This window comes from Hemicordylus capensis, chromosome 2 (genome assembly GCF_027244095.1).
Source record: "Hemicordylus capensis ecotype Gifberg chromosome 2, rHemCap1.1.pri, whole genome shotgun sequence".
Classification (NCBI taxonomy): Eukaryota; Metazoa; Chordata; class Lepidosauria; order Squamata; family Cordylidae; genus Hemicordylus; species Hemicordylus capensis.
In genome coordinates, this window is record NC_069658.1 from 252,369,218 (window position 1) to 252,396,469 (window position 27,252).

At 45.8% G+C, this 27,252-nt stretch overlaps 1 protein-coding gene across 7 annotated transcripts in view; it reads left to right on the forward strand.

The window, feature by feature from the left end:
• LOC128341924 (solute carrier family 2, facilitated glucose transporter member 5-like) overlaps positions 1-21,854 on the forward strand; it is a 50,621-nt gene extending 28,767 nt beyond the window's left edge. For 3 of the 7 annotated variants that reach the window (XM_053288579.1, XM_053288585.1, XM_053288583.1), the window contains 5 exons: positions 16,347-16,457; positions 17,588-17,689; positions 19,291-19,366; positions 19,494-19,621; positions 21,356-21,849. In XM_053288579.1, coding sequence (XP_053144554.1) covers positions 16,347-16,457; positions 17,588-17,689; positions 19,291-19,366; positions 19,494-19,621; positions 21,356-21,682 — 744 coding nt within the window. In that variant the 3' untranslated portion in view covers positions 21,683-21,849. Of the gene's footprint in view, positions 1-16,346; positions 16,458-17,587; positions 17,690-19,290; positions 19,367-19,493; positions 19,622-21,355 lie in introns of all 7 variants that reach the window. The other 4 variants (XM_053288582.1, XM_053288580.1, XM_053288581.1 and 1 more) reach the window with 3 other exon arrangements.
• The last annotated feature ends 5,398 nt before the right edge of the window (positions 21,855-27,252 follow it).

Consider the following 27,252-nt stretch of genomic DNA (forward strand, 5'->3'; position numbering starts at 1 on the left):
ATCCAGAAATACGTCGAGATAAACTAGAATTTGCATCACAAAGCCCAATTTGTGTGTGGAGTGGGTCCAAGAATTTCAAAGGGACTTTGCGGTAAGTTTGGCTGGTGTGTGAATGAACACACTCTCCTCTGAAGTAGATTCGGGGTGGACCAAAGTTTAGAACGTTTCAAGGAAGACTGGAAACCTTTTTTGGTTTATTTAAAGAATTATTTTCCTACTATGGATCTTACAGCAGGATTTGAAATTTGAAATGCAGGTTGGGTTGATTAATGGTGGTGGAAGGTTTAAATGTGTGTTTTTCTTCTTTAATTAATATTACAATAAGGGTAAAATTTATAGTTGGTATCACGAAAAGAGGTGCGCAGGAAGTCAATTTGTGTTTATTATGATTGTTATGATTGTTATGATTATTATTATTGTTAAAAGTTAATAAAAATTTGAACGGTTAAAAAAAATAAATTCCCCTGGTGAAGTAGATTCGGGGTAGAAGCTTTGTGTTTAAAGCCTCCTTGAAGTTTTTCACACAGGGCTTTTAAATTCACATCTCTTCCAGAATGGAGGGGGTGCGTTCACATATCGGCCAGATTTACCCCAAAGCCCCTGCAAGTTATTGGGGAGCAGTTCACACACAATTCAGGTTTTTAACTGCACATTAGAGTAGCCCGATTTATATCTGGGGTAAAAAAAATCCACTTTTTGCGTCAGTTTTTTGGGACAACTTCAAGTTCGCAGTAAAGCCACCCAGCAAACTCACAGTAAAGCCTGTGTAAAAGTTCCTGGCTACCTTAAATGAGTTTGTCTCCAGATTGAGATGATTCCTGGGCACTTGCAACATGCAGATGTAATCTCAGACTTCCTTTCTGTAATCTGTGAAAACTCCTGGAGAATGGCTACATTGCCAGAAGACCCGAGCTAGGCAAATATCCCAATTTTCCAAAATGAGGGGGAAGGAGGAGCTGGGAAACTACAGACCAGCCAGGTTAACATCGATACCTGGCAAGATCCTAGAACTGATTATATTACCTACTTGGTGTGTGAGCAAACCAACAACATGAAATTCAGTAGAGAGAGAGAGACAAATGTAGAGTCCTGCATTTGGGTAAGAAAAACCAAATGCACAAGTACAGGCAGGACTGGACTAAGACATGCTGAGGCCCTAGGGTATGTGAAGACTGCGGCCCTATTACATTAAAAAATACCTTATAACAAAAAGGATAATAAAAATATAAGTAATCAAGGTTTAATTTTTTTCCTATATATTTGGCAAAGTTGCAATGGAAAACTAATAATCTAAGAAAAACAGTTAAATTGCAATTAGCCTATTTGCTTTAGAAATACCTTTAAATGAAAATAAATTCTGATTTTTTACTTTAAAAATATCAGAGATGCTAATGTACAAAAGCACAAGAGTGCTTACACTGTTCAATTTAGTTCATCTAAATTGAAAACAACAACCACCTGAACTATGTCTGCTTTGCATTTCATATAAAACTTAAAACATTTTATTTCATTTTTAAAAGCAAAGTCATTTATGATGTCATCAAATGAGAGGTTATGAATTTTATCACTTTCTAGGCACAGAATGCTTTGTGCAGAAGGCCTTTCTTGTAGCATTGTTGCTCACAGTTGTAGCAGATTAAAGCCTTTGTCTCAGAGCAAGCTCACATGAGGGAAGAAATGCTGAATCATCCCTGTCGAGCTGCCTGGCTTGGCTTTTCCTAAAACTCTTCTGTACTATTGGTAGGCTTTTCCTAAAACTCTTCTGTACAGTTGGTAGGTTCAAAGGCTACCACTACCACCCCACTTTATCGACAGAGCTTGAACCTCCCTAGGCTTGGGGTGGAATCCCAGGGAAAACTCTTTATTTTGCTATTGGAAAAGTACAAAAATCTTCTATGTCCAAGCCTACATATGGTGAAAAAACTGATAGCTGCTGAACGTCTGAGGACATGCTTGCACCAGAGAAAATCCCCCTTCACACACCCCCATTTCAAGAATTAAAAACTAACTCAGAGAGTTTGTAAAAAGAAAAGACCAAAAAAACAAAACCCAAACCCCAGTTTTATTGAATTACTACAGACTGCTTCTGTCTGAGGCATCTAGCGTTCTTAGATACAGCTAAGAATACTTAGTAGATTACAAAAATAGTTTGTCTTAAGCACGTTTAAATGTTTTTAGAATCTTTTGCAATGCCCTAGGTTGGATGGGTGTAGGCTAGTGTTTCTTATTTTAATTATGTTACAGGTAAACAATAATAGAACAGTATCAGGGATCTACAAAGCACACACCAAAGAAACAGAAATTCCAACACAAAGTCTGACTAAACAAGCTTTTCCCTAGACTAAACTACACAAACCAAAAGCCCAGGCTTCCTTTTCTTGAACTCACCAAACACCAGTTGAGAATTCAAGCTTCCTGCCCTCCTGGCTTTCCAGGACCTGCAGAGTCATTTTCCTGCAGCCATCCTTCATGGCAACATATACCCCTCTAACAACAACAACAACAACAACAACATTTATATACCATTTTTCAACCAGTTTCCAAAGCAGTTTACATCAAAAAATAATAAATCAATAAATAAGATGGATCCCTGTCCCCAAAGAGCTCACAATCTAAAAGAAACTTAAGACAGACACCAGCAACAGTCACTGGAGGGTACTGTGCTGAGGGTGGATAGGGCCAGTTTCTCTCTCCCTGCTAAATAAAGAGAATCACCATGTTTAAAAGGCTCAGTTAGAACTGCCTTCTTCCTCCCAACAGCTCTCTAGGTCCAACTAGTGTTCTGATTGGCTGAGTCCTGGGGTTCACCAGCATGCCAGTTAGGATGTGTTCACTTCTGGTTAACTCTTTAAGGGGAGGGGTGGCTGATGACTACACCCACCTCCTTAAATTGAGACAGGTGGCCGGAAACAGGAGTTGACAGCTCCTGTTTCAAACAGGTTGGGAACACGAATCTTAATTTCCTAACTTAACTGTCTATACATACAGAACAGTAATAAACAATTAGATGATGATGCTGATGATGCAGATGATGATTTACATTTTATATCCCGCTCTTCCTTCAAGGAGCCCAGAGTGGTGTACGACATACTTAAGTTTCTCCTCACAACAACCTTGTGAAGTAGGTTAGGCTGAGAGAGAAGTGACTGGCCCAGAGTCACCCAGCAAGTATTATGGCTAAATAGGGATTTGAACTCGGGTCTCCCTTTGTTTCAAAGCAAGCCCACATGAGGGGAAGAAAAATGCTGAATCATCCCCTCTGAGGTTTCTAGCAAAGGCTTCTCCCAAAACTTTCCTGTAATATTGGTAGTTTATTCACTTCCATGACACCCAATTTAACAACAGTGTTTATCGCCCTCTGGTCTTGGGTGAAATTCCAGGGAAACTCTCCTCTTACTATTGGAAAAGTACAAAAACCTTCCACGTCAAGCTTACACATGGTCTGAAAACGGATGAGAAATGATGCACCAGAGGGGGGTGGACCCCTTCCAGCCCCCCTTTTCTGAGTTAAGAATCCATTCAAAGAGGCTTGTTAAAACTGCAAAGAACAGAAAGAAAAATAAAGCTCTATTCAAATGCTACAGACTGCTTCAACCTGAGGCTCTCTCAGCTTTTAGTTACAGGTAAAAGAAATAGTCAGTAGGTTACAAGAATACTTCAAAAAGCACCCCAGTTGATATTGGGGCAGCACACTTTAAAAATTGTGGTTACCCAGTTGCCAAGAACTGGGGATGGAGGAAAACACAAAAGTACTTATTATCATTATTTATTTATTTATTTATTTACACAGTCAGACAGGTGTTATTGACTGGTTTGTTTTATCCAGACATTGAGTCCTTCCCAAGGACCTGGGATGGCTGAATTTTATTGTCAGTGTTATTGCTGTTATAGATAACATTGCAGAATATAGGCTGTTCCCAGTAAAGTTGCTTTTTGTAATTGGCTGATGGTGATTTCTGTGGCCCCTATGGTGTTGAGGTGCTCTTCAAGGTCTTTTGGAACTGCACCCAGGGCCCCAATTACCACTGGGATTATTTTGGTCTTTTTCTGCCACAGCCTTTCAATTTCAATTTGTAGGTCTTCGTATTTGGTGATTTTTTCTATTTCTTTTTCTTCTATTCTGCTATCCCCTGGTATTGCTATGTCAATTATTTTAACTTGTTTTTCTTTCTTCTCGACTACAGTTATATCTGGTGTGTTGTGTGGCAGATGTTTGTCTGTTTGTAGTCGGAAGTCCCATAATATTTTTACATCTTCATTTTCTTCAACTTTTTCAATTTTATGGTCCCACCAATTTTTGGCTACCAGTAGCTTATATTTTTTGCAGATGTTCCAGTGTATCATCCCTGCTACCTTGTCATGCCTTTGTTTATAGTCAGTCTGTGTGATCTTTTTACAACAACTGATTAGGTGGTCCACTGTTTCATCTGTTTCTTTACAAAGGCAGCACTTGCTGTTTCTTGTGGATTTTTCGACTTTTGCTCTTATTGCATTTGTTCTTAGTGCCTGTTCTTGTGCAGCCAGTACTAAACCCTCTGTTTCTTTCTTCAAGTTGCCATTCTTAAGCCACTGCCAGTCCTTGGTGATGTCTGATTTTCCACTTATATTGTGCAAATATTGACCAATGAGAGTGGAGTCAAGGTTTGTATTGAAAATCTCATTTGCTACCAGAGAATCTACACTCAGAACACCTCAGAAATAATAGAACCCTATACCCAATGGGTTAGAAACCCATGGGGGTGGCTGGCACCCTCTGTTCACCACACCGCCACTCACTCTGGACCACTCTAGCGCCCCCCAAGTGCAGTTACGGGGCTGCTGAAACCTACATGATTCCCTATGGAGAAAAACCTTAAAGATGCGTAAACTTCAACAAATCACCAAAAATCAGCCCTCTGCCGAAATCCTTTGAAAAAAATCTGGTAGCTTTCTTGCCCACCTTGGGCACTACCACCAACCCCACACCATTCTAGGCCACCCCTTTCCCCCAACGTGAAGTGATACACCTCCATTATACCTTACTGGGGAAAACCTTAAAGATGCATAAAATCCAACAATTCACCAAAAATCAGCCCTTTGCCCAATCCCTCTGCAATTTGGGTGGTAGCCTCCACCCCTTAGGCACTACCACCCCACCCCACTCTTCCACCCCAGATCCCACTTTATGCCCCAAATCTGCCCCAAAGACACTAAACCTTCAACAATTCACCAAAAATCAGCCCTTTGCTCAATTCGTCTGCAATTTAGATGTTAGCCCCCACCCATTAGGCACTACCACCCCATCCCACTCTTTTGGCCCTGGAACACGTTTTTTGATCCAAATAGATTCTGATTTGGATTAATCTGGATACGAATCGAATCTGGGGTGATTCGGATGGGTCAGATTTTGACCCAAAAACAAATCAGGGGTGTTTTGATTTGGATCCAAATCGAAACACTAAAAATCCAAATTGCACACCCCTCATTGAGTGCTGAGACAGACTCTGAGATGAGCTGTCACTCGGAATTGGAGAGGTCATACACCTGCAAATCACACCTCCTGTCCAGATTATGTATGGCAGGTTCTGGAGCAAGAGATGGGTGGAGTTCCACCGGGTCTCAACATCCCAGGGATGATTTGTCAAGGAAGGCCAAGCTCACGCTGCTGCTCATGGAGCAAGCACCTATCCTTCTCACTCCAGTGGAAATAGGCTACAATCTTGTGGTACCTCTCCACAAGTGCAACTATGGAAGCAGCAGGACCTGTATGCAGGATGCCTCACTCTCTGGATGCCTTGGCCTCCTTGAGGCCACAGGCGTCCATCACCTGTGCAGAGTGTGGGTAATACAGTGTATGGACACACAGTGCAGCTTCTGCACTGCCTTCATCATATTGGACCCATTGTCAGTGGAAATGAGGCCCCGCCTGAAGTTTGGCTTCCTGGTTAGCCATTCCTCAATGTGTTTGTTTGTTTGTTTGTTTATTACATTTTATATCCCGCTCTTCCTCCAAGGAGCCCAGAGTGGTGTTAGCTTAATGTCCATTCCAGGCAAATTGATGGAAAGCATCTTCAAGGATAAAATTGTAAAGCACATAGACCAGCATGGCTTCCGCAAAGGTAAATCTTTCCTCAAAAACCTTTTGGAGTTCTTTGAGAGTGTCAACAAGTGTGTGGATCAAGGTGATCTAGTTAACATAGTATACCTGGACTTCCAAAAAGCTTTTGACAAAGTTCCTCATCAAAGACTCCTGAGGAATCTTAGCGGTCATGGGGACAAGTACATGTGTGGATTGCTAACTGTTTGAAAGAAAGGAAACAGAGGGTAGGTATAAATTGAGAGTTTTCACAATGGAGGGAAGTAAGAAGTGGGGTCCCCCAGGGATCTATACTGGGACTGGTGCTTTTTAATTTATTCATAAATGATCTAGAAGTAGGGGTAAGCAGTGAGGTGGCCAAATTTGCAGATGATATCAAACTCTTTCAGGTAGTGAAATCCAAAACAGATTGTGAGGAGCTCCAAAAGGATCTCTCCAAACTGGGGAGTGGGCGACAAAATGGCAAATGCAGTTCAGTGTTGACAAGTGTAAGGTGATGCACACTGGGATGAAAATCCCCAGCTTCAACTATACACTGATGGGATCTGAGCTGTCGGTGACCGACCAGGAGAAGGATCTTGGGGTCGTGGTGGACAGCTCATTGAAAGTGTCGACTCAATGTGTGGCAGCTGTGAAAAAGGCCAATTTCATGCTAGGGATCATTAGGAAGGGGATTGAAAATAAAACTGCTAATCTTCTAATGTCCTTATACAAAACTATGGTGCGACCACACTTGGAGTACTGCGTACAATTCTGGTCACCACATCTCAAAAAGGACATTGTAGAACTGGAAAAGGTACAGAAGAGGGCAACCAAGATGATCAGGGGCCTAGAGCACCTTTCTTATGAGGCAGTTCTATAACACCTAGGGCTTTTTAGTTTGGAAAAAAGACGACTGCGGGGAGATATGATAGAGGTCTATAAAACCATGCATGGTGTGGAGAAAGTGGATTGAGAGAAATTCTTCTCCCTCTCCCATCACACTAGAACCAGGAGTCATCCCATGAAATTGATTGCCGGGAAATCGAGGACCAATTTTCCCGGCAATTGATTGCCAGGAAATCGAGGACCGGGAAATCGAGTACTTTTTCACACAACACATAATCAACTTGTGGAATTCTCTGCCACAAGATGTGGTGACAGCCAACAACCTGGATGTCTTTAGTGCACCTGGCCTGTACTGCATGGGAGGGGCTGGTCACCATGGCAGCAGCACCGGATGTCCTCTCTCTCGCCTGCTCTCACCAGTGAGTAGTGAGAGACAGGACGGCAGCAAGCATTCCATTGATGCAGGTCCACAGGTCGGTGGTGAACTGCACACTGGTTTTGGGCCCTGCTGACTCCAGCAGACCTGACATGAGCTCCCTACATGCCCAGAACAGGGAGAGGACCACCCTCTGACTGAAGGTGGTCCTTGAGGGCAAGTACCTGGAGTAGCCAGCAGAAGGCAGTGTTCTCTGCAATCTGAAGAGGCTGGTCATCCAGAGCCATCATCTCCCCAGTGGTCCGGGTGATGAGATGTGGGTCTGGGAGATCAGGATGCTTGACCATCGACTGCAGCCACTGTACGTCCACTGCTTCAGAGGAGCTGGGGCGCATCCCTTGCCACCGCTGGTCAAAGGCACACAACTAGGCGCTCTAGCACTTTCAGCACTTGAAAGGAGGCCAGGATGATGCCATTGGATGTATCTCCACATTGACAACGTTCCCAGATGCTTGATGTCCTCTCCCCTGAACCCTCCAAAACTAGCTCAAAGACATATTTTGATCCTGTTGCGTGTGGACAATCTGGCAATTTTGTCGCTAACTCCTATAGGGCTTAAGATATTGGCCAAATATACCTGGGTTTGCAGGTAAATCATCAAAAGACCAAAATAATGACTTTTGCCAAAACAAACAAACAAACAAACAAACAAACAAACAAACAAACCCCCAAAGAGGAGGTGGTGCATAAATGGTCATGAAACAGAGCAGGTTAAGGTGTTTAAATATTTGGGAATAGTATTACAAGTTTCTGGTAGTAAACAGATGCATTAAAAATATATGGTTCAATCTGCATCAAGGAGTTTATCTGCTATACAGAAATGTTATAAGGTTAATGGATGACAATTTGTTCCAGCAGCCCTTAAACTATTTGAGTTCAAAGTTATTTCCCAAGTGTTATATGGGGTGCAACTTGTGCCTTACAATAATTATAATTACTAGCTGGCCCAGGTGCAGAGCATCTGTGCCTCTAGTTCGCCTCCTGCCTCTCTCTCAGCGGTCCCCCCATTTTCATCACACACACCCTGGCTGCCGCCGCTTTCTTTCTCACCATTGCCATTTTCTCTCCCCCGATACCGTTTTCTCCCCCGCCCCCGCCATCGTTTCCTCCCACTGGCCCTTTTCTCCCCCCACCGGCCACCGCAGTTTTCTTCCCCCCAGCCACCACTGTTTTTCCCCCAGCCAACTCCACCGTTTTCTCTGTCCGCCGCTACTTTCCTCTCCCCTTCGTGGCAGCTAGCTGATGAACTCCCGTGAGAGCTGCCACACATGGCATTAGCGACAGGTATGTCTTAGAGAATTATACAGATAGATAGATAATAATTACAATAAATATAGCTTTAATAATTGAAGCTGTTCAAACAAATTTTTTAAGGGAGATCCTGCAGATGGCAAGGGGAACCTCTAATTCCTTTATATGGTTGGAGACTGGTATGTGTAAAATGAGATTTGAATGTAGATCTGTTTATGTCATTATTGTCTTAAAGTGAAGTTACATCCAGTGTGGCTGGTTGCTTTAATTCTAAAAGATGAGTTTAACTCATTTTGGAAACAAATTACATAAACGAAATTTAGTACCATTGGTTTGGATTCATCATTTCAGGTTAATGTAGGCTGTTAAGTCAATGGTTAAGCAACTACCAACAGATATAGATAGATAGGTCTATCATCAGCTACTAGTCGGAGGGCTACAAGCCACCTCCAGCCTCAAAGGCAGGATGCCTCTGAGTACCAGTTGCGGGGGAGTAACAGCAGGAGAGAGGGCATCCCCTCAACTCCTGCCTGTGGCTTCCAGCAGCATCTGGTGGGCCACTGTGCGAAACAGGGTGATGGAGAGAAGAGCTGGTCTTGTAGTAGCAAGCATGACTTGTCCCCATAGCTAAGCAGGGTCTGCCCTGGTTGCATATGAATGAGAGACTTGATGTGTGAGCACTGCAAGATATTCCCCTCAGGGGATGAAGCTGCTCTAGGAAGAGCATAAGGTTTCAAGTTCCCTCCCTGGCTTCTCCAAGATAGGGCTGAGAGAGATTCCTGCCTGCAACCTTGGAGAAGCCGCTGCCAGTTTGTGAAGACAATACTGAGCTAGACAGACCAATGGTCTGACTCAGTATATGGCAGTTTCCTATGTTCCTGTGGACTAGATGGGCCTTGGGCCTGATCCAGCAGGGCTGTTCTTATGTTCTTATGTTCTTATAGAATGATATAGCATGGATTCCTGAATAGAACCCATTCAGAGTAAGAGTTGACACCAGAATCAGGGGTGTAGATTGACTAATTATGTCACATCTCTTGTAACTGCATCACATAGGAGAGCATATGTGCAAGCAAGCTCTGATGCCCTTTGCTAAGCAGTTTTGGAAGGAAGATATGCTAAAATTCACTTTGGAGAACAAAAATGCCCCCTGATGATGTCAATCTGAGAGATTACAACATAGAGCACATTTGAAGATTTATGCTCTGGCAATATGGGCGGCAAAGAAGCGATTCTTTTTTACCTGTATTGCGTCCGCAAGTTCACGTCCAGCGGAGTTGTCCAGGGTTGTGAGAGGGCTAGTGAGTGCCCCTCCTCCCTTGAATAAGAATTTGGAACCATCTATTACCCACTGTGACGTGTTTAATGATTTTTGTGTGGATATAATATCTTGTATTCAGGCCGACTTGGATTTAGACCCCACAATTATTGCAGTGCCTGAATCAGAGGTATCCAGCAACTCCCCTTATGTGGTTAGGCTGGATGAGTTTCAGTTTGTGACTTGTGAGGGTGTAGACAAGCTGCTTGGAGCAATGCAGCCTATCACCTGTTCTCTTGACCCTTGCCAGATGTGGCTAATAGTATCTGTCAGGGAGGTTGTTGTGGAAGGCCTGGTAGCGATCATAAATGCTTCTTTGAGGGAGGGCAGGATGCCTCCTTTTCTTAAGGAGGCCCACTATTGGACCACTTATGAAGAAACCTGCCCTGGATTCCTCAGAATTGAGCAACCATAGGCCTGTATCTAACCTTCCGTGGCTAGGCAAGGTAATTAGGAGAGTGGTGGCCTCCCAACTCCAGGCAGTCCTGGATGAAACTGATTATCTAGACCTGTTTCAGACCAGCTTTTGGGGGGGCTATGGGGTGGAGACTTCCTTAACCAGCCTGATGGATGATCTCCAATTGGGAATTGACAGAGGAAGTGTGACTCTGCTGGTCCTTTTGGACCTCCCGGGGGCTTTCGATACTATCAACCATAGTATCCTTCTGGAGCATCTGAGGAGGTGGGAGGCACTGCTTTGCAGTGGTTCCACTCTTCCCTCTCGGGCAGATTCCAGATGGTGTCTCTTGGGGACTGTTGTTCTTCAAAAACTGAACTTCAGTATGGTGACACTCAGGGCTCTGTATTGTCTCTGATGTTGTTTAACATCTACATGAAACTGCTGGGAGAGATCATCAGGAGATTTGGTTCACGGTGCTATCAGTATGCTGATGACACCCAAATCTATTTCTCCATGTCAACATCATCGGGAGAAGACATAACCTCCCTAATGCTTGCCTGGAGGCAGTGATGGGCAGGATGCGAGGTAACAAAATGAGACTGAATCCAGATAAGACAGAGGTACTTATTGTGCGGTTTCAGAACTCGGGAGATGATTTTGATCTGCTTGTTCTGGATGGGGGTCACACTATCACAGAAGGAGCAGGTACGCAGTCTGGGGGTGCTTCTGGACACAAAACTCTCCCTCGTGTCCCAGGTTGAGGCAGTGGCCAGAGGTGCCTTTTATCAGCTTTGGCTGATATGCCAGCTACCTCCATTTCTTGAGATAAATGACTGGTCACCTCCAAACTTGGCTACTACAATGCACTCTATGTGGGGCTGCCTTTGTTCATTCTGGAAACTTTGTTCTGGAAACTGCAGTTAGTCCAGAATGCGGGAGCCAGATTGGTCTCTGGGTCATCTTGGAGAGATCATATCACTCTTATCTTAAAAGATCTACACTGGCTGCCAATAGGTTTCCAGGCAAAATACAAGGCTTGGGTTATAACCTATAAAGCCCTAAACAGCTTGGGGCCCTGTGTATTTAAGAGAACATCTACTTTGCTGTGAACCCTGCTAACTGGGCAAAGAGGCACCTTTTACCATGGTGATTCTCTTTATTTAGCAGGGTAACTGGCCCTATCCACCCCCAGCACAGTACTTCCAGTGACTGTTGCTGGTGTCTATCTTATGTTTCTTTTTAGAATGTGAGCCCTTTGGGGACAGGGAGCCATCTTATTTATTTATTGTTTCTCTTTGTAAACCGCCCTGAGCTATTTTTGGAAGGGCGGTATAGAAATCGAAATAATAATAATAATAACAACAACCACACCGCTCATTGAGATCATCTAGAGAGGTCCGTCTGCACTTGCCACCAGCTCATCTGGTGGCTACTTGGGGATGGGCCTTCTCCATTGCTGCCCTGAGGCTTTGGAACACACTTCCTGCTGAAATAAAAGCCTCCCCATCTCTTACAACTTTTAAAAGGGCATTCAAGACACATTTGTTCACCCAGGCTTTGAATTAGATATTGTTTTAATTGTGTGCTTTAATAGTTTTAACTTTTTAAATTGTAATTGTTAAAATGTGTCAATCTTTTTATTGGTTGTTTTTATTGTTTTGTAAACCACCCAGAGAACTTGTGTTTTGCACTGTATAAAAATATGTTGAATGAATGAATGAATGAATGAATGTACTTGAATCTATTGAGCATATGTTTCTATACTGTCAATTATATCGAGATTCATGGAGAGAGCTAATAAAGCCTGTGATAGGAACACTTCCTGGACATTCAGATGAGTTCTATATCATTTGGTTGCTATCTGATTGTAATAATGAAATAATATAGTAAGTGGTGTGGTTTTGTGCTATAATTTGTAGAATTCATCATTGGATGAATTAAGAATTGCTCCCTACTTTTCTTATGTTGCTTTATTATACATATTTAAGTATAATTGTATTGAGACTTTTTTTTCAGATGTCTTAATCCAATGATGTTAATATTGGTTGCAGATAGCAAAAAAGTTATAATTAACAGCCATCTTCCAATACTAAAGGCTGTCACACAGAAGGAGGAGAGGACTTGTTCTCTTTTGCTTCTGAGGGTAGGACTTGAACCAATGTGTTGAAATGACAAAGAAAAGCAGATTTAGGATGGAGATGAGGAGGAATTTCGTAATGGTGCATGCTGTTCAACAGTTTGCCCCATACAGGGTTGGGCTCTCTTCCTCTGGAGGTTTTGAAACAGAGGCTGGGTGGCCATCTGTCATGGATGGTGTATCAACATCTTACAGTGAGCAGGGGGTTGGACTAAATGACTCCCAAGCAGTGTTCTCTCTAATTTTTTTCATCTGTGTGCGGAATGAGGTTTTTTCTGGGCGGCAGTATCAAGGCAGAATATGCACACATGCATTCAGAGTGGGGTCTTCCTGATTCAATCTGAGCGGGATCTAAAATTAACTGAGCAGACATCAAAAAACTTTTGAGCTCACGCCCATGCGCACACCTTAGAAGGAACACTGCTCCCAAGTCCTTTCCAAATTTCTATGGTTCTATGAATGTGGAACTGCCTAATTAGGGAGAAAGAAGCTAGAATAAATGGCTTCCTCTTCCCGTATTCTAGGTAAAAGGCAGCTGACCTTCAAGGATCAGTGGCTTCTATAATGTGCAGCATCTCAGCAATGTCAGGGCTGCTGTGGTTGCGGAAGGCAACCATGGCGCTGTAGAGAACGAGTAGTGGCATGATCAGGGCTGCCGCTGTTACTCTCTTTTATTGCAATGGGAACAGCAGTGGCAGCGCTGGTTGTGCCACCACTTATTCGCTACATCAGGGCTGCACAATTTTGGCCCTCCGGTTGTTGTTGGACTACAACTCGGGGAGGAGGCGTTGGGGAGGGTCGGGGAGGAGGCGTTGCAGTCATCTTTCGAGAGACCCTCCCCGTTTCCAGGTGCCCGGTCAGGCAATCTCAGAATTTCGAGTGTTTGTCCTTGAGGGTGGGCCTCCGAGATAGGCTGGGGATTCTGTTGGTGTACCGACCACCCCGCTGCACTTCAGTCTCCCTACCTGAGCTGGTGGGGGTGGTCTCGGAGGTGGCCTTGGGTTCCTCCAGGCTTATTGTTTTGGGGGATTTCAATGTCCACGCTGAGGCCCCCCTAGTGGGTGCGGCTCAGGATTTCATGCCCTCCATGGCAACCATGGGCCTGTCTCAATTGGTATCGGGCCCTACCCACGTGGCGGGACACACTCTGGATCTGGTTTTTGCCGACCGGGAAATAAATGATCTGGAGGTGGGGGAATTTGAGACCACTCCCTTGTCATGGACAGATCATCACCTGGTGGGGTTTAGTTTGACTGCTCCGTCTGCCCTCTGCAGGGGTGGTGGGCCGATTAAGATGGTCCGCCCCCGGAGGCTTATGGATCCGCTTGGATTCCAGACGGCCCTCGGGGAGTTTCCAGTGTCCAGAGCTGGTGACCCTGTCGACGCCTTGGTTGATCTCTGGAATGGAGAGATGGCCCGGGCTGTTGACACGGTTGCCCCCAAGCGCCCTCTCCGGCTTAGTGGAGCCCGTTCCGCTCCTTGGTTTTCCTCGGAGCTTAGGGCGATGGAGCAACTCGGACGACGGCTGGAGCGACGCAGGAGGAAGAGTCGTCATGAATCCGATCGAACACGGGCTAGAACCCATTTTAGGGACTACGCCGTGGCGGTGGGGGCGGCGAAGAAACATTTTTTCTCCGCCTCCATTGCGTCTGCTCAGTGCAGGCAAACACAGCTGTTTCGTGTGGTGAAAACATTGCTCCACACATCCCCCCGGACAATGGGGAAGGAGCCATCTACAGCTCTTTGTGATCGGTTTGCCTGTCACTTTGCAGATAAAGTCGCTTGCATCCGTGCTGACCTGGACTCCAGAGTTTTGGCAGTTCCGGCAGACGTGCCTTTGGTACCATCTGGTCCTGTTGTTTTGGATTCTTTTCGGTTGGTGCGGCCTGAGGATGTGGACAAGATCCTGGGCAGTGTGCGGGCGACTTCGTGCGCTCTTGACCCTTGCCCTTCATGGCTAATAAAAGCTGCCAGGGAGGGGACAGGGAGATGGCTGGAGGTGATGGTTAATGCTTCATTAAGGGAGGGCAGGATGCCATCGTGCCTTAAGGAGGCGGTGGTAAGACCTCTATTAAAAAAGCCCTCCCTTGATCCCTCCAGCCTGGACAACTATAGACCTGTGTCTAACCTGCCCTTTTTGGGCAAGGTGATGGAGCGTGTGGTGGCGTCCCAGCTGCAGAGGGTCTTGGATGATATGGATTATCTGGACACTTTTCAATCTGGCTTCCGCCCCGGGTATGGGACTGAGACTGCCTTGGTCGCTCTAGTGGATGACCTAAGCCGGGAACTAGACAGGGGGAGTGCATCCCTGTTGGTTCTGCTGGACCTCTCGGCGGCGTTCGATACCATCGACCATGGTATCCTTCTGGGCCGCCTCTCGAGTATGGGAATCGGAGGCACTGCGTTGCAGTGGTTCCGGTCCTTTCTTGAGGGGAGGGTCCAGAAGGTGGTGCTGGGGGACTACTGCTCGGCCCCGTGGCCGTTGGCCTGTGGGGTCCCGCAGGGTTCGGTCTTGTCCCCCATGCTGTTGAACATCTACATGAAGCCGCTGGGAGAGGTCATCCAGGGATTTGGACTGAATTGTCAGCAATATGCGGATGACACTCAGCTCTATCTCTCCTTGTCATCTGATCCTAGGGAGGCGGTGGATGTCCTGAACCGGGGACTGGAGGCCGTGATGGGTTGGATGTGGGCTAACAAACTGAAATTGAATCCGGATAAGACGGAGGTGCTGTTGGTCAGTAGGAGAGCCAATCGGGATGTGGAGATTTTACCAGTTCTGGATGGGGTTGCACTCCCCTTGAAGGAACAAGTACGCAGCTTGGGGGTACTACTGGACCCGGCTCTGCTCTTGGAAGCTCAGGTGGAGGCGGTGGCCAGGGGTGCCTTTGCACGGCTTCGGCTGGTGCGCCAGCTGCGTCCTTTTCTTGAGAAGGCAGATCTGGCCACAGTTACCCACGCCTTAGTCACGTCGTGGCTGGATTACTGTAACGCGCTCTACGTGGGGCTGCCCTTGAAGAATATCCGGAAACTGCAGCTAGTGCAAAACGCGGCAGCGAGGGTGTTATCCAGAGCTGCCCGTTGGGAACATATCACCCCCATTTTGAAAGAGCTGCACTGGCTACCAGTTTGTTTCCGGGTCCAATTCAAGGTGCTGGTTTTGACCTTTAAAGCCCTAAACGGTTTGGGCCCAGGGTATTGAGGGACCGCCTGCTCCCAAGGGTTGCTGCCCGCTTGACGAGGACATCTGAGGGGGCCCTGCTCCGGGTGCCGACAATGAGAGAGGCCCGGCTGTCGTGCACTCGGGACAGGGCCTTCTCTGTTGCTGCCCCCAGACTCTGGAATGCTCTCCCAGTGGTCATTCGCTCCTCGGACTCCATCATGGCTTTTAGAAAGCTTGTAAAGACTTGGCTTTTTACCCAGGCTTTTACATAATCATTTTTACTGCTGCTTCTGGGTGTTTTTATTTCTTGTATTGTTTTATGCCTGTTTTTATATGTTTTTATACTCTTAGCATGTTGTTTTTATTGTGTTTTTATTGTATGTTTTTAACTTTTGTAAACCGCCTTGGGGCTATATTTTAACGAAAGGCGGTATAAAAATGCAAAAATAAATAAATAAATAAATAAATAAATAAATAAATAAATAAAAACTCCCATCATCCCCAACCACAATGGCAATTAGACAGAGATGATGGAAGTTGCAGTCCAAAAACAGCTGTTAGTTTGAAGTTCTGCAGCCCTGCACTAGAGCATCAGGGCAGCCTCATGTATCCACAGTGTCACTGAGGCACTGTGCATCATGTATACCAGTTCCCGCCCCCCACTCTCCCCAACCCCTTGGTCACCAGTACCTTCTTCCATGCAACTAAGATTTCTGGTGGCTCTGATATGATTTCAGGCATACTTTTATATAGACGTTATCTTCAATTCTACGGGAATAGGAAAGAAGAATGTTGAGTACCTCACTGTAGGAGCAACTTGTTTCCTCGTGATGACACATATAATAGGGGTAAGTATCTCCCACCTCTGTCTCTATCCCTATCTCTTTGCTAGAAACTTATCTTTGCTAGAATCTCCTAAGAGCATATCTTTGTGAGAAACCTTCAGTTTAGCTGTCAAGGCTCCTCTCAAAAAATACTGTGCATTGGGATAAAAAAAATCCTGAAAATTGTAAATTGATATGGGTTCTTCTGAGCCTCTGTTATCCATGGCTGACATTCTCTGCAGCCCCCAGAGAAGGTAGTTGGGCTACAAGTCCATCAGGAACCTTCATTGTCTCTGTACTGAGGGCTTTCTGCGCTGTGGATGTGTCTTGGAGGTGGGGAGGGGAGAGTGATTTTTGTGAACAGCTCAGGAACAGATGTATAGAAGGGGAAAGAGCTTTTGGAGGGGAGGGGACAGATGTGAAAGTCACTCCTCCCTCCATACTCAGTCTGCGGTGCAACAAGCCTTCTGGCAGGAATGCTTAAGTCCCCTTACAGATTCCGCAGCCCTCCTTTTGCTTTTGGAGGGCTATGGAGGATGTCAACCACTATCTGATTATGCATATCCATGTGGTTGCATAACACATCCATATTCATGTGGTTGCCTGGCTGTCAGTTTGACTGGCAGGTTGACTAAAGAGAAAATCAGCTTGCAAACTCTCCCTCTCTCTCTTTTTGTTACATGAAATAAACCTAGAATTAGAAAGCGCGCCATACCACTGAACAATCTGCCTAATGGAGTAGTGGACTCATTTTTTCTCTTAGTTTCCAAGCAGGCTGGATGTTCATTTGTCAGGGTTCCTCCCCTGTGTGTGGGCCTGAGGCAACTGCACCCTTGTTCCCCCCACCCCCGAAAAGGGCCCTGATACTGTCCAATCACAGCTACACTCAATTTCTGGATTTCCAATTGGCATCTGTCGCTTTAACCCCACAACGAGAAGGGGGGGGGGGCAGAAACAGTGTGAAAAGGGACCAGAAAGTCTCAGTTCCTAACCACTGAATTTCTTTCACATAGTGATTGCTCTAATGTCAGCCATTTAGCTTCATGTACAAGCAGTGACTTGAATGCACCTAAGTTTAAATTCAGCACTCTATCCAATACATCTTGCTGGCTTGTAATAACTATCGTTCTCTGCCCTGCCTTTATATTCTCTAGATATATGGCGTTGATGCTTGGGGACGGAGAATTGTGCTTCTCTATGGCTTTGGGATCTGCAGCATCTCTTGCATTCTGTTAACCATGACCCTCGAACTTGAGGTATGTAACTCAGAACTTGAAGCACTGATGAATTTAGAGCGGAGTATTGTGAGCTGCCATTGACATCCTTCCCTTTCCTCATTACCTATGATGGATGCCAGCCCCAAAGCCATCAGGGAACTTCATGACAGACATGGCAGACTAATTTTAAAAAGGTTATTCTTTGGAACAGTAGCTGAGATCTTCTCTAAGGAGTCGGACATGCTTCAGTTCCTTAGTGAAGAAGCCATGTTTGCACAGAGGGTGTGGGGACAATTTTCTCTGCTTGCCCTGGAAGTGCCCTGTGTAACATAAAAATATGTCCTTGAGAGCTGCATCCCCCACCCTCCACACTGCACAGCTAAGCAAGCTCTCCACACTATGGGCATAATCTCCTGGCATACATCCCGTACCTACCTCATTCATTCATTCATTCAATTTTTATAGCGCCCTTCCAAAATTGGCTCAGGGCGGATGTGAGGATGTCAACCAGAAATATTTTGAAATGTAGGATCTCCTCCTCCTGGTTGGATCATCCACAAAGTAATGCATGAGAGAAACATTACTTTGGAATTTGAAAATCACTTGGGTTTTATGAGATGGAGTAAAATGGAGAAGTAAGCAAGGATGTAGATTTCCCTTGACAGAACCTCCCTGCAAAATATACTTGGATGCTGTATTTCAATGCCACAGAGTTCACGTGGACACAGATCTCAGTATTCTGTTACATTCCATAGGCCAGCAAAGCTCTGGTATTCCATAGGCCAGTAGCAAAGATGGAAACAAGAAAGGAAACGGGGTCCACGGAATGGAAAAGCAAGAACAATGGCAAAAAACCCATGGACAAAGGAAATAATGAATATATATAAATAAAGAGTGATATATATGTGTATTATGAGAAAATGAAAAACCAGCTATCAACACACACGACAGCAAACAGCCACATCGGTATCACATGTGTAAACATAGATAAACATAAGGCTATATAAAATTACAAAATGCAGTAACAAAATACACAAAACCATATGTGCAGATATCCAAATGGGGTCCAAAATGTCTTCAAATGTGAAAATGTAAAGAGTACATACAGAACAAATGGTAAATTCTCAATTCCAGAGGAAGGGACTGATGTCCTCAGGAAGAAATCATGTCATAAATGCCTGAAGTTCAGCTGATGATTCAGACTTTCAAACGGAACAAGCAACATGCTCTGAGGTGGCTGATAACAACTGACGATAGGAGCCAAATAATGCCAGGAAAATAACCAGATGACAACCGCCCCGGGATAACAGCTGTTTTGCCGAAAGGCTTCATCAGAGACAATTTTCCATACGTAAAGACAAGAGTGAAAAACCCATGGCTGTACAGACGGATTTATCAAGGCATGTTAAAGCCCGAAAATACATGTTGCCTGTTCTTTATATATATATTCATTATTTCCTTTGTCCACAGGTTTTTTGCCATTGTTCTTGCAGTAGCAAAGATGGGCCATGCCCTAAGATAGGCATTTTCATACTTGGGTCTCCAAAGTTATAGTCCAAGAACTTCTGGGGATCTAAGATAAGGAGCACCTACAACTGCAGCCTTGCATGACCTGATGCATAACCATCTTTCTCCAACAGACCACCATATCGTGGATGCCTTATATGAGCACAATTTTTGTCATAATCTTCCTTATTGGACACATCATCGGGCCAGGTAAGTGCTCATACGATGGAAATACTAAGATCCTTGGGGGGGAAACCCATAAAATGTGAACAGGAGAGATAAATTAGTGCCTTAATTGAAATGGTATTAAACACCATGCCTTCTTTTTTTGGCCCAGGTCCAGTTAACTATGTGTTGACAACAGAACTGTTCCTACAGTCATCCCGGTCCTCAGCCTTTGCAATCATAGGATCTGTGCAATGGTTCTGCAATGGTTTAATTGCGCTTGTGTTCCTTTATATACAGGTGAACAATTTTGCAGATCAGTTTGGTGCAGTGAGGGTGGACGGTCCCAATCTGTGAACTAAGCCCAGCCCACACATATGAAGCTGTGTCTTAAGAATAATCAGTGTGTCATCAATGGCTACCTCTAAAAATTAAAGCCAGTGGCTGGCATAGTGTGCATGTTTTAGTCAGGATTTCGGCCCATGGGGTTAAAGTTAAATGTTCAGGTTTCTCAGAGATGTACACTCTCTGCATGGCCATGTACACTGCATGGCCTCGTGCATTTGTCTTTTTGGTTAGCCTGACTCTCTGGGGATCTGGGTAGGGATGTGCACGGAACAGTCTGGCCTGGTTCGATTCGAGGCTGGACTGGCCTCTAATGGAACCGGACCAGTTTGGTCCGGCACCCTTTGAACCTCCCCCCTCGCCGGTCTGGTCTGGTCGGGTGGGGGAGGGTTTCATGAATTTTAAACACTTAAAATTTTCTAATTACCTTTAAAATGATTGTTGAGGAGAGGGGTGCGGGGGTGCACAGAGGTCCCCCCTCCCCCTGCTGGCCTTCAAAACGCACCCCTCAGGCCTTTTTTGCTAAAAACGGTGTGGTGGCCAAAATGGTGTCCACCACACATGCTCAAAAGGCCTCTGTGAGGCCTGGCATGACCCACAACCTTGTAGAGGCCATTTGCGCATGTGTGGGGGCCATTTTTGTTTGGGAGGCCTTTCCGCCCCACCCCCCCAAATGGCCACCACACATGTGCAAATGGCCTCTGCGAGGCCGTGGGTCATGCCAGGCTTCACAGAGGCCTTTTGCACATGCATGGCGGTCGCCATTTTGGCCACCACACCATCTTTAGCAAGGCCTGAACAGGCTGAAAAATGGACCTAAAAGGCCTGAGGGGTGCATTTTGAAGGCCAGCGGGGGGAGGGGGAACCTCAGCACACCATAACACTTTCTTCTGCCTTGTTCAGTTGTGCGGCAGCAGAGCATGGACAGCAGCGAGAGCTCTGCCCGCCTTCCAAACTATGACGGCCAAGTGGGGAGCTTGGGGTGGTTGTGCTGGAGACAGATGGGCTGGCTGGAGGCAGGCAGGAGAGAAGGTGGTGAAATAGCTCCTCACCCAGACCCACCTTCCTCCCAAATGAGGCAGATGGGGCCAATTTCAGTCCTTGCATGCACAGAGGCCTAAAATCAGCCTGATCTGCCTCATTTGGGAAGAAGGCAGGTCCGGGTGAGGAGTTCTTTCACTGCCTTCTCTCCCGCCTGCCTCCAGTGCACACACCCCACCCCTGACCTCACTGCTGCCATCCCAGCTCTGCCGCCACCACCCAGCATCAGCTTTTAAAGTGGTGTTTTTTTAAAAAAGGAGGAAAAAAAAGAAGAGTCAAAAAGTGGGAGAAATTGAGTTCCGAATGGGATGAGCATTTTCCCACAGGAAATCGGGACATCCTCTGCAGTACAGGACAGTTGGCAACCCTAGCAAGTTGTGTCAGTCTGACAGGAACTTTGGAACTACAAAGAGTTCAGACATGACAACAGGGATTTTAGTGCTTCAACTGTCAGGGCTCCCTTATGGCTCCCGTAACTGAAGTCATTCTGATAGTGCCCACCATTGGTCATATCAGCTTGACATTCCTGTCAGACAGACAACATAGCACAGCCCTAATATACACATGATAAATAAATAAGCTTATGTATTGTGCTCATCTCTCTCTCTCTCTCTCTCTCTCTCCCTCTCTCCCCCCACCCATCTCTAGAAACATATTGGGCCCTACAGCTTCCTCATCTTCTTTCCTTTCAGCTTTGCCACACTTTTTTATATCCTCAAGTATGTTCCAGAAACTAAAAGAAAGACCTTTCTGTCTATCAGGAAGCTTCTTGAAATGAATGTGGTCAAAAATCTGGGAAATGAGCAAGAAGCTAACAAAGAAGTTGTGCAGGAGCCTACAAAACAGAATGAAGGGAAGAGGGAGTCTACTGAGAAGCGGAAGTCCTTGCCAGTTGGTGGGCAAAAGAAGTCCTTGCCACGTGGTGGGAGAAGGAAATATGGGTCACGTGATGGGAAGAGGAAGTCGATGCAATAAATGCAATAAATGGTACAGAAGATGCAAGGATGCTAGCAACTTGATTCTCCCAAGTGCATCTTCTAATGAAGTCTAGTTTAAAAAAAAAAAAAGTGATGTCATTTCCTCACTTCGGTTCCTTTGCTACCATTTGAACGGGGAGGAGAAACACTCGATACAATGATGTCACATTATTTATTTATTTATTTATCAGATTTGTACATTGCCCCAAACTTCTGTCTCTGGGCGGATAGCAATAACATAAAAACAAGTTTAAAATATACACAAAAACTTAAAACAATTTTAAACAATTTAAGTTCAAACACAGATTAAAAACCTAAACAATTTAAAAAGCTGAAAAAACTTGGGTGAAGAGGTGGGTTTTCAAATGATTTTAAAAGATCGTCAGAGATGGGGAAGATCATATTTCAGTAGGGAGCACATTCCACAATCTCAGGGCAACAACCGAGAAGGCCTGCCCCTGTGTGGCTACAAGGCAAGCTGGCGGCAACTGGAGACAGAACTCTGCAGATATCCTCAATAGGTGGTGGGGCTCATAATGAAGAAGATGTTTTCTTAAATTCTTAGGGCCAAAGCCATTTAGGGCTTTATAGGTTATGACCAGCACCTTGTATTTTGCCCGGAAACCTATTGGCAGCCAGTGTAGCTCTATCAGCAGAGGAGTGATATGCAGGGGCGTAGCAAGGTTGGAATGGGCCCAAAGACGAGATTTTAAAATGCCCCCCCCCTCCAGAGTCCAGGGCCTTCGCACACCCCAGGCCCCCAGGATTTAAGACTGATATTTCAAAATAGGTATGCTGCCTGGAAATACATTTCACTGAATACAGACATGCACACTTCACAATATATAGTGATATTCATTGACTACTATAGATTTGTGCTACTTTTAATGCCTAGAGCACACAAGAAACACTAATTATTAAAATGGGCTCCTCGCTGCAGATTAGCAAAGGAGACTTTCAACCATGCAGTGTGAGCCTATGTATGTTTTCTCAGAATTCTGAACAAATTCAGTAAAGTTTGATTCCAGGAGGTTTTTCACACGAGGCTTTTAAAGCCCTTTAACACAGGAGGTGCTGCATTCACACGTTGGCCAGATTTACCCTGAAGTCCCTGTGAGTTATTGGGGAACAGTTCACACACAATTCAAGTTTTCCACTGCTCGTTAGAGTGTAGCCTGATTTATATCTGGAGTAAAAACAACAACAATGCTATTTTGCGTTGGTTCTTCGGGACAACTTCAATTTTGCAGTAAAGCCTCCCAGTAAACTTGCAGTAAAGCCTGCTGTGTGTAAAAGTCCCAGGTAAGTGTGTGGAGAATTGCAGCCTCAGGCAGCAAATCTACTAACCACATTTAGCTGGAAGTACTTTTCATTGAAACCTAAAGGACTTACTAGCAAGAAAAGCATGTCTACTTTAAAAAAAAACATTGCATTCAGCTGTCTGAGATCCTTCCCTGGTAAGTGCATATAGGATTGCACATGCTCAGGGATGTAAAGCAAACCAAACTAATTTGTGCTCCCAGCATATTTTGCTCCCTATAGGAGACCAGTAAGTCCCACTGAAGCAAGGAAGATAGGTGCAGAGAAACAGAGAAAAGAGCAAGAATTAGCACCAGTCCTCAGGAGAAAAAGTGGGGGTGGAGAGAATGAGGAATCTGCCTCTTCTTGGTAAAATTTTAAGATAGATGAGACATGCTTCAGGAGCTCCTGAAGCTATGCCCTAGTCTGTCCTAAAAGTCATTCTCCCTGCTCCCCAATGTGGAAGTAGGGCTGGTTGTGGTCTCTCACTGTACTGAGATTCAAAACACTCTCTGCAGGTGCTCAGAAGCAGGGTCATCCCTAGTGGGGTGAGGGGCGGGGTGGCAAATCAGCATGTGCAAGGCCTCCTTAATATTTCATATCATTACAGAATCATACTGACTGATGACATACAGTGTAAATAGTGTGGGTGAGGTTTTTGGACATGTCCAACCAGCTTGGCATTTCTAAAGAAAAATAAAATAAAATAAAAGCACAACACATGCTTACAGTTCTCACTCAGACCTTCTGGGTTGCAAAACAACTTGAACATAAGTGCATTCATGAATGAATGAATGAATGAAATATTGTTTGTTCCAGAGGTTTTTGTAATTTTCTGCCATGAAACAAGCCACTTATAGGACTTTTGTTCAAATTAAATATTCAGAGACTTCTCAGTCGCCCCACCCCCTGCGCATATCAAAGCCCTACAGCAAGCAAGCAAGCAGATAAAATAACCACAAAAAGGAATTCACATTCTACCTCCATTACTGGCAAAGGCTGGGCAGAGGATCTGAAGAGAATTGTGGTGGGTAAGTGCAGCCAGTGCTGGCCACTCTGCCTGCCTCCTTCCTTCCTTTGGCACTCGAGTTCAGGCTTCAAGGAAGCCTGCACGGAGGCCTCTCTGGAAGCCCCGCCCACCCGCTGATCAGCTGAGAGGCTGAGAGAGAAGGAGCTCTAGCAGCTTGCAGACTGCTTAGATTGCCGGCCAGGAGGAGAAGTAGGAGAGAGGGAGAACAGGGCACGGGGGACTGGCTGAGTGAGGGGCCTTGGGGCTGGGTAGGTGGGCCATGGGGAGTCATGTAGCATGTCTCTGGGGGGGCCCCTCCAGGCAGTGGGGCCCCTAGACAACTGTTTCCCCTTGCCCGATCGTAATTACGCCCATGGTGATATGGTCTTTCCGAGATGACCCAGAGACTAACCTGGTTGCCGCATTCTGTACCAACTGGAGTTTTCAGATTACGTACAAAGGCAATCCCACATAGAGCGAATTGCAGAAGTCAAGTCTGGAGGTTACCAGCACATGTACCTGTTAGAGGTTGTTGATTTTTACCAGCAATAGGTAAAACAGCAGAGCACTAAGGAATGAGCAGACACTCCAGTTACAGAGTAGGTAGCGGAGGATGGTTTGGATATTGCAGCTATTTAGAGAAAACACATGGAGATCCTTGTATGACTAAATATTTATTGGTTAAATACACTTAGATAGGAAAGACCTATATCTAATCTAAAGGACTACATAATGGATAGGTAAGGAGAGAGAGAGATGTTTTCATTTGCTCTCTAGGAGGAAAGGAAGGATTGTTACTTAGCACAGGAAGTGCTGCAGAGTCAGTTCAGGAGTCATAGAGTAGGGACAGATAGGGAGACCCTGACTCACTTTCTCTATTCCCAATGCCCCTAGTGGTCATTAGGACAGTTGGTGCAAAATGTCGATACACTGGAAGTTCATCTCCAACAGTACCACTGTTTTGAGGTCATTCATCTGAAGAAATGGACGCAGCTGGCATATCAGCCAAAGCTCCAAATTCCCTGATGGTCTCTCCCAGCAGTTTCATGTAAATGTTAAAAAGCATTGGAGAAAGTATGGAACCTTGAGGGACACCATACTTAAGCTCAGATTTTGAAGAGCAACAGTCTGCAATCGACACCATCTGGAATCTGATCAAGAGGTAGGAGCAGAACCACTGTAAAACAGTGCCTCCCACATCAAACACTCTCAGACGTTCCAAAGGGATACTATGGTCGATAGTATCGAAAGCTGCTGAGAGATCCAGAAGGACCAACAGAGTCACACTTCCTCTGTCAATTCCCAATTGGAGATCATCCATCAGGCTGACGAAGGCAGTCTCTACCATGTCGCCCGCCCAAAAGCCAGTTTGAAATGGGTCTAGATAATCAGTTTCCTCCAAGACCATCTGGAGCTGAGAGGTCACCATCTCAATTACCTTGCCCAACCATGGGAGATTGGAGACAGGCCTATAATTGCTCAACTCTGAGGGATCTACTGCAAGCTTCTTTAGAATAGGTCTAATAATTGCCTCCTTAAGACAAGGAGGCATGCTGACCTCCCTCAAAGAAGCATTTATTATTTCTACCAGGCCTCCTACAAGAGCCTCCCTGCTAGATAGAACAAGCCATGTTGGACAAGGGTCAAGAGAACAAGTGGTAGGCCTCATTGCTCCAAGCAGCTTGTCCCCATCCTCAGGAATCACACAATGTTAAAATAAAATCCTCTCTAATAAAACGCTTGGTGTCCGTCCGTGGACGGACACCAAGCGTGCGTTCGTGCCTGGCCTGTTCTGGGCATGCTCAGAACAGGGCAAGGGAGGCACGAACGGCAGGACCCGGCGGCCATGTTGGGGCCAGGAGAAGTGGCCGCCGCCTACGCCAGGAGGAGCGTGCGGGAGAGGCGGCGGCGCAGCCGTGGCCACGGCCAGAGGTGGCGGTGGCCGCGACGGGGCAACTGGCGGTGGGAGTGCGGGTGAGGCGGCGGCGTGGCCAGAAGCGGCCGCCGCAAATAAAGGAGAGAGGCGCCGGGGGAAGAGGCGGCGGGGAAGCTGGCCGAGGTGGCGGCGGAGCCGCCGCCGAGGCCTGGCGCCGCCAGTAAAGCCGGGCGGGGGGGGGAACCTTGGGGCCCGATCCCACCATTCCCGTCCCCCCGCCAAATTACTAAGGGCCAAATTGGCCCTGAAAAATGCCGCCGCCGAACCGCCCTCCCAGCTGCCCGATCCCACCATTTGTACAGGAAAGAGGAGCTCGCTAGCAGAGCTCCTCTTTCTGCAAAGGCTCTTCTCAAACTGGCGCTTTGAGCGGAAAGGGCGTCCTTTCCGCTCAAAGCGCCAGTTTGAGAAGAGCCTTTGCAGAAAGAGGAGCCCTGCTGGCGAGCTCCTCTTTCCTGTACAAATGGTGGGATCGGGCAGCTGGGAGGTTCGGCGGCGGGGGCCGAAAGCATTACTAGCGCCCGTTTTTCAACGGGCTAAAATTCACTTGTGTTAAAATAAAAAACCAAGGTCACACATGATCTTTCAATGTTGTCCTTCAAGTGTTTCATGTCCCAAGTTGCAGGGGAGCAAAGGCAGGAAAGGGGGTATGCTGTCATCTTGTGCTTGTGGGCTTCCAAGAGGAATCTGATGGGCCACTGTGAAAAACAGGGTGCTGGAATAGATGGGCCTGATCCAGCAAGGCTCTTCTTATGCTCACTGAAGATAGCTGTTGACCTTCTGGTCCAAATAAACATGCTTACCTTCACAATTTAAAAAAAATAATGCTCATGTTAAAAAGTAGAAAACTGGATAGAGAAAGAGAAGGAAACACATATAATTAGAGAGGTGAATCTATGAAAAGCCCTCTTGGCTCTCTTAATCTATAATCCTAGCCTTTTGCCTATTCAGTGATAGTCTTCATCTGAATACTATGTTGGAAACGGAGAGATGGAAGTCCTCCGAGACCAGGATAATTTAGACCACACATTCCTAAAATTACAGCACTAACCCAATGAAGCTGAAAGACAAGACCGACAGGACTAGATTATCCCAGGAATAATCTGTCACAGGCCAGCCCCTGAAATGTTAGACTACCACTGGTTGTCACCCACAGCTTCCATAAGAACAGCCTTCTGGATCAGGCTCAAGGCCCATCTAGTCCAGCATCCTGTTTCGCACAGTGGCCCACCAGATGCCGCTGGAAGCCACAGGCAGGAGTTGAGGGCGTGCCCTCTCTCCTGCCATTGCTCCCCTGCAACTGGTACTCAGAGGTACACCCTTGAGG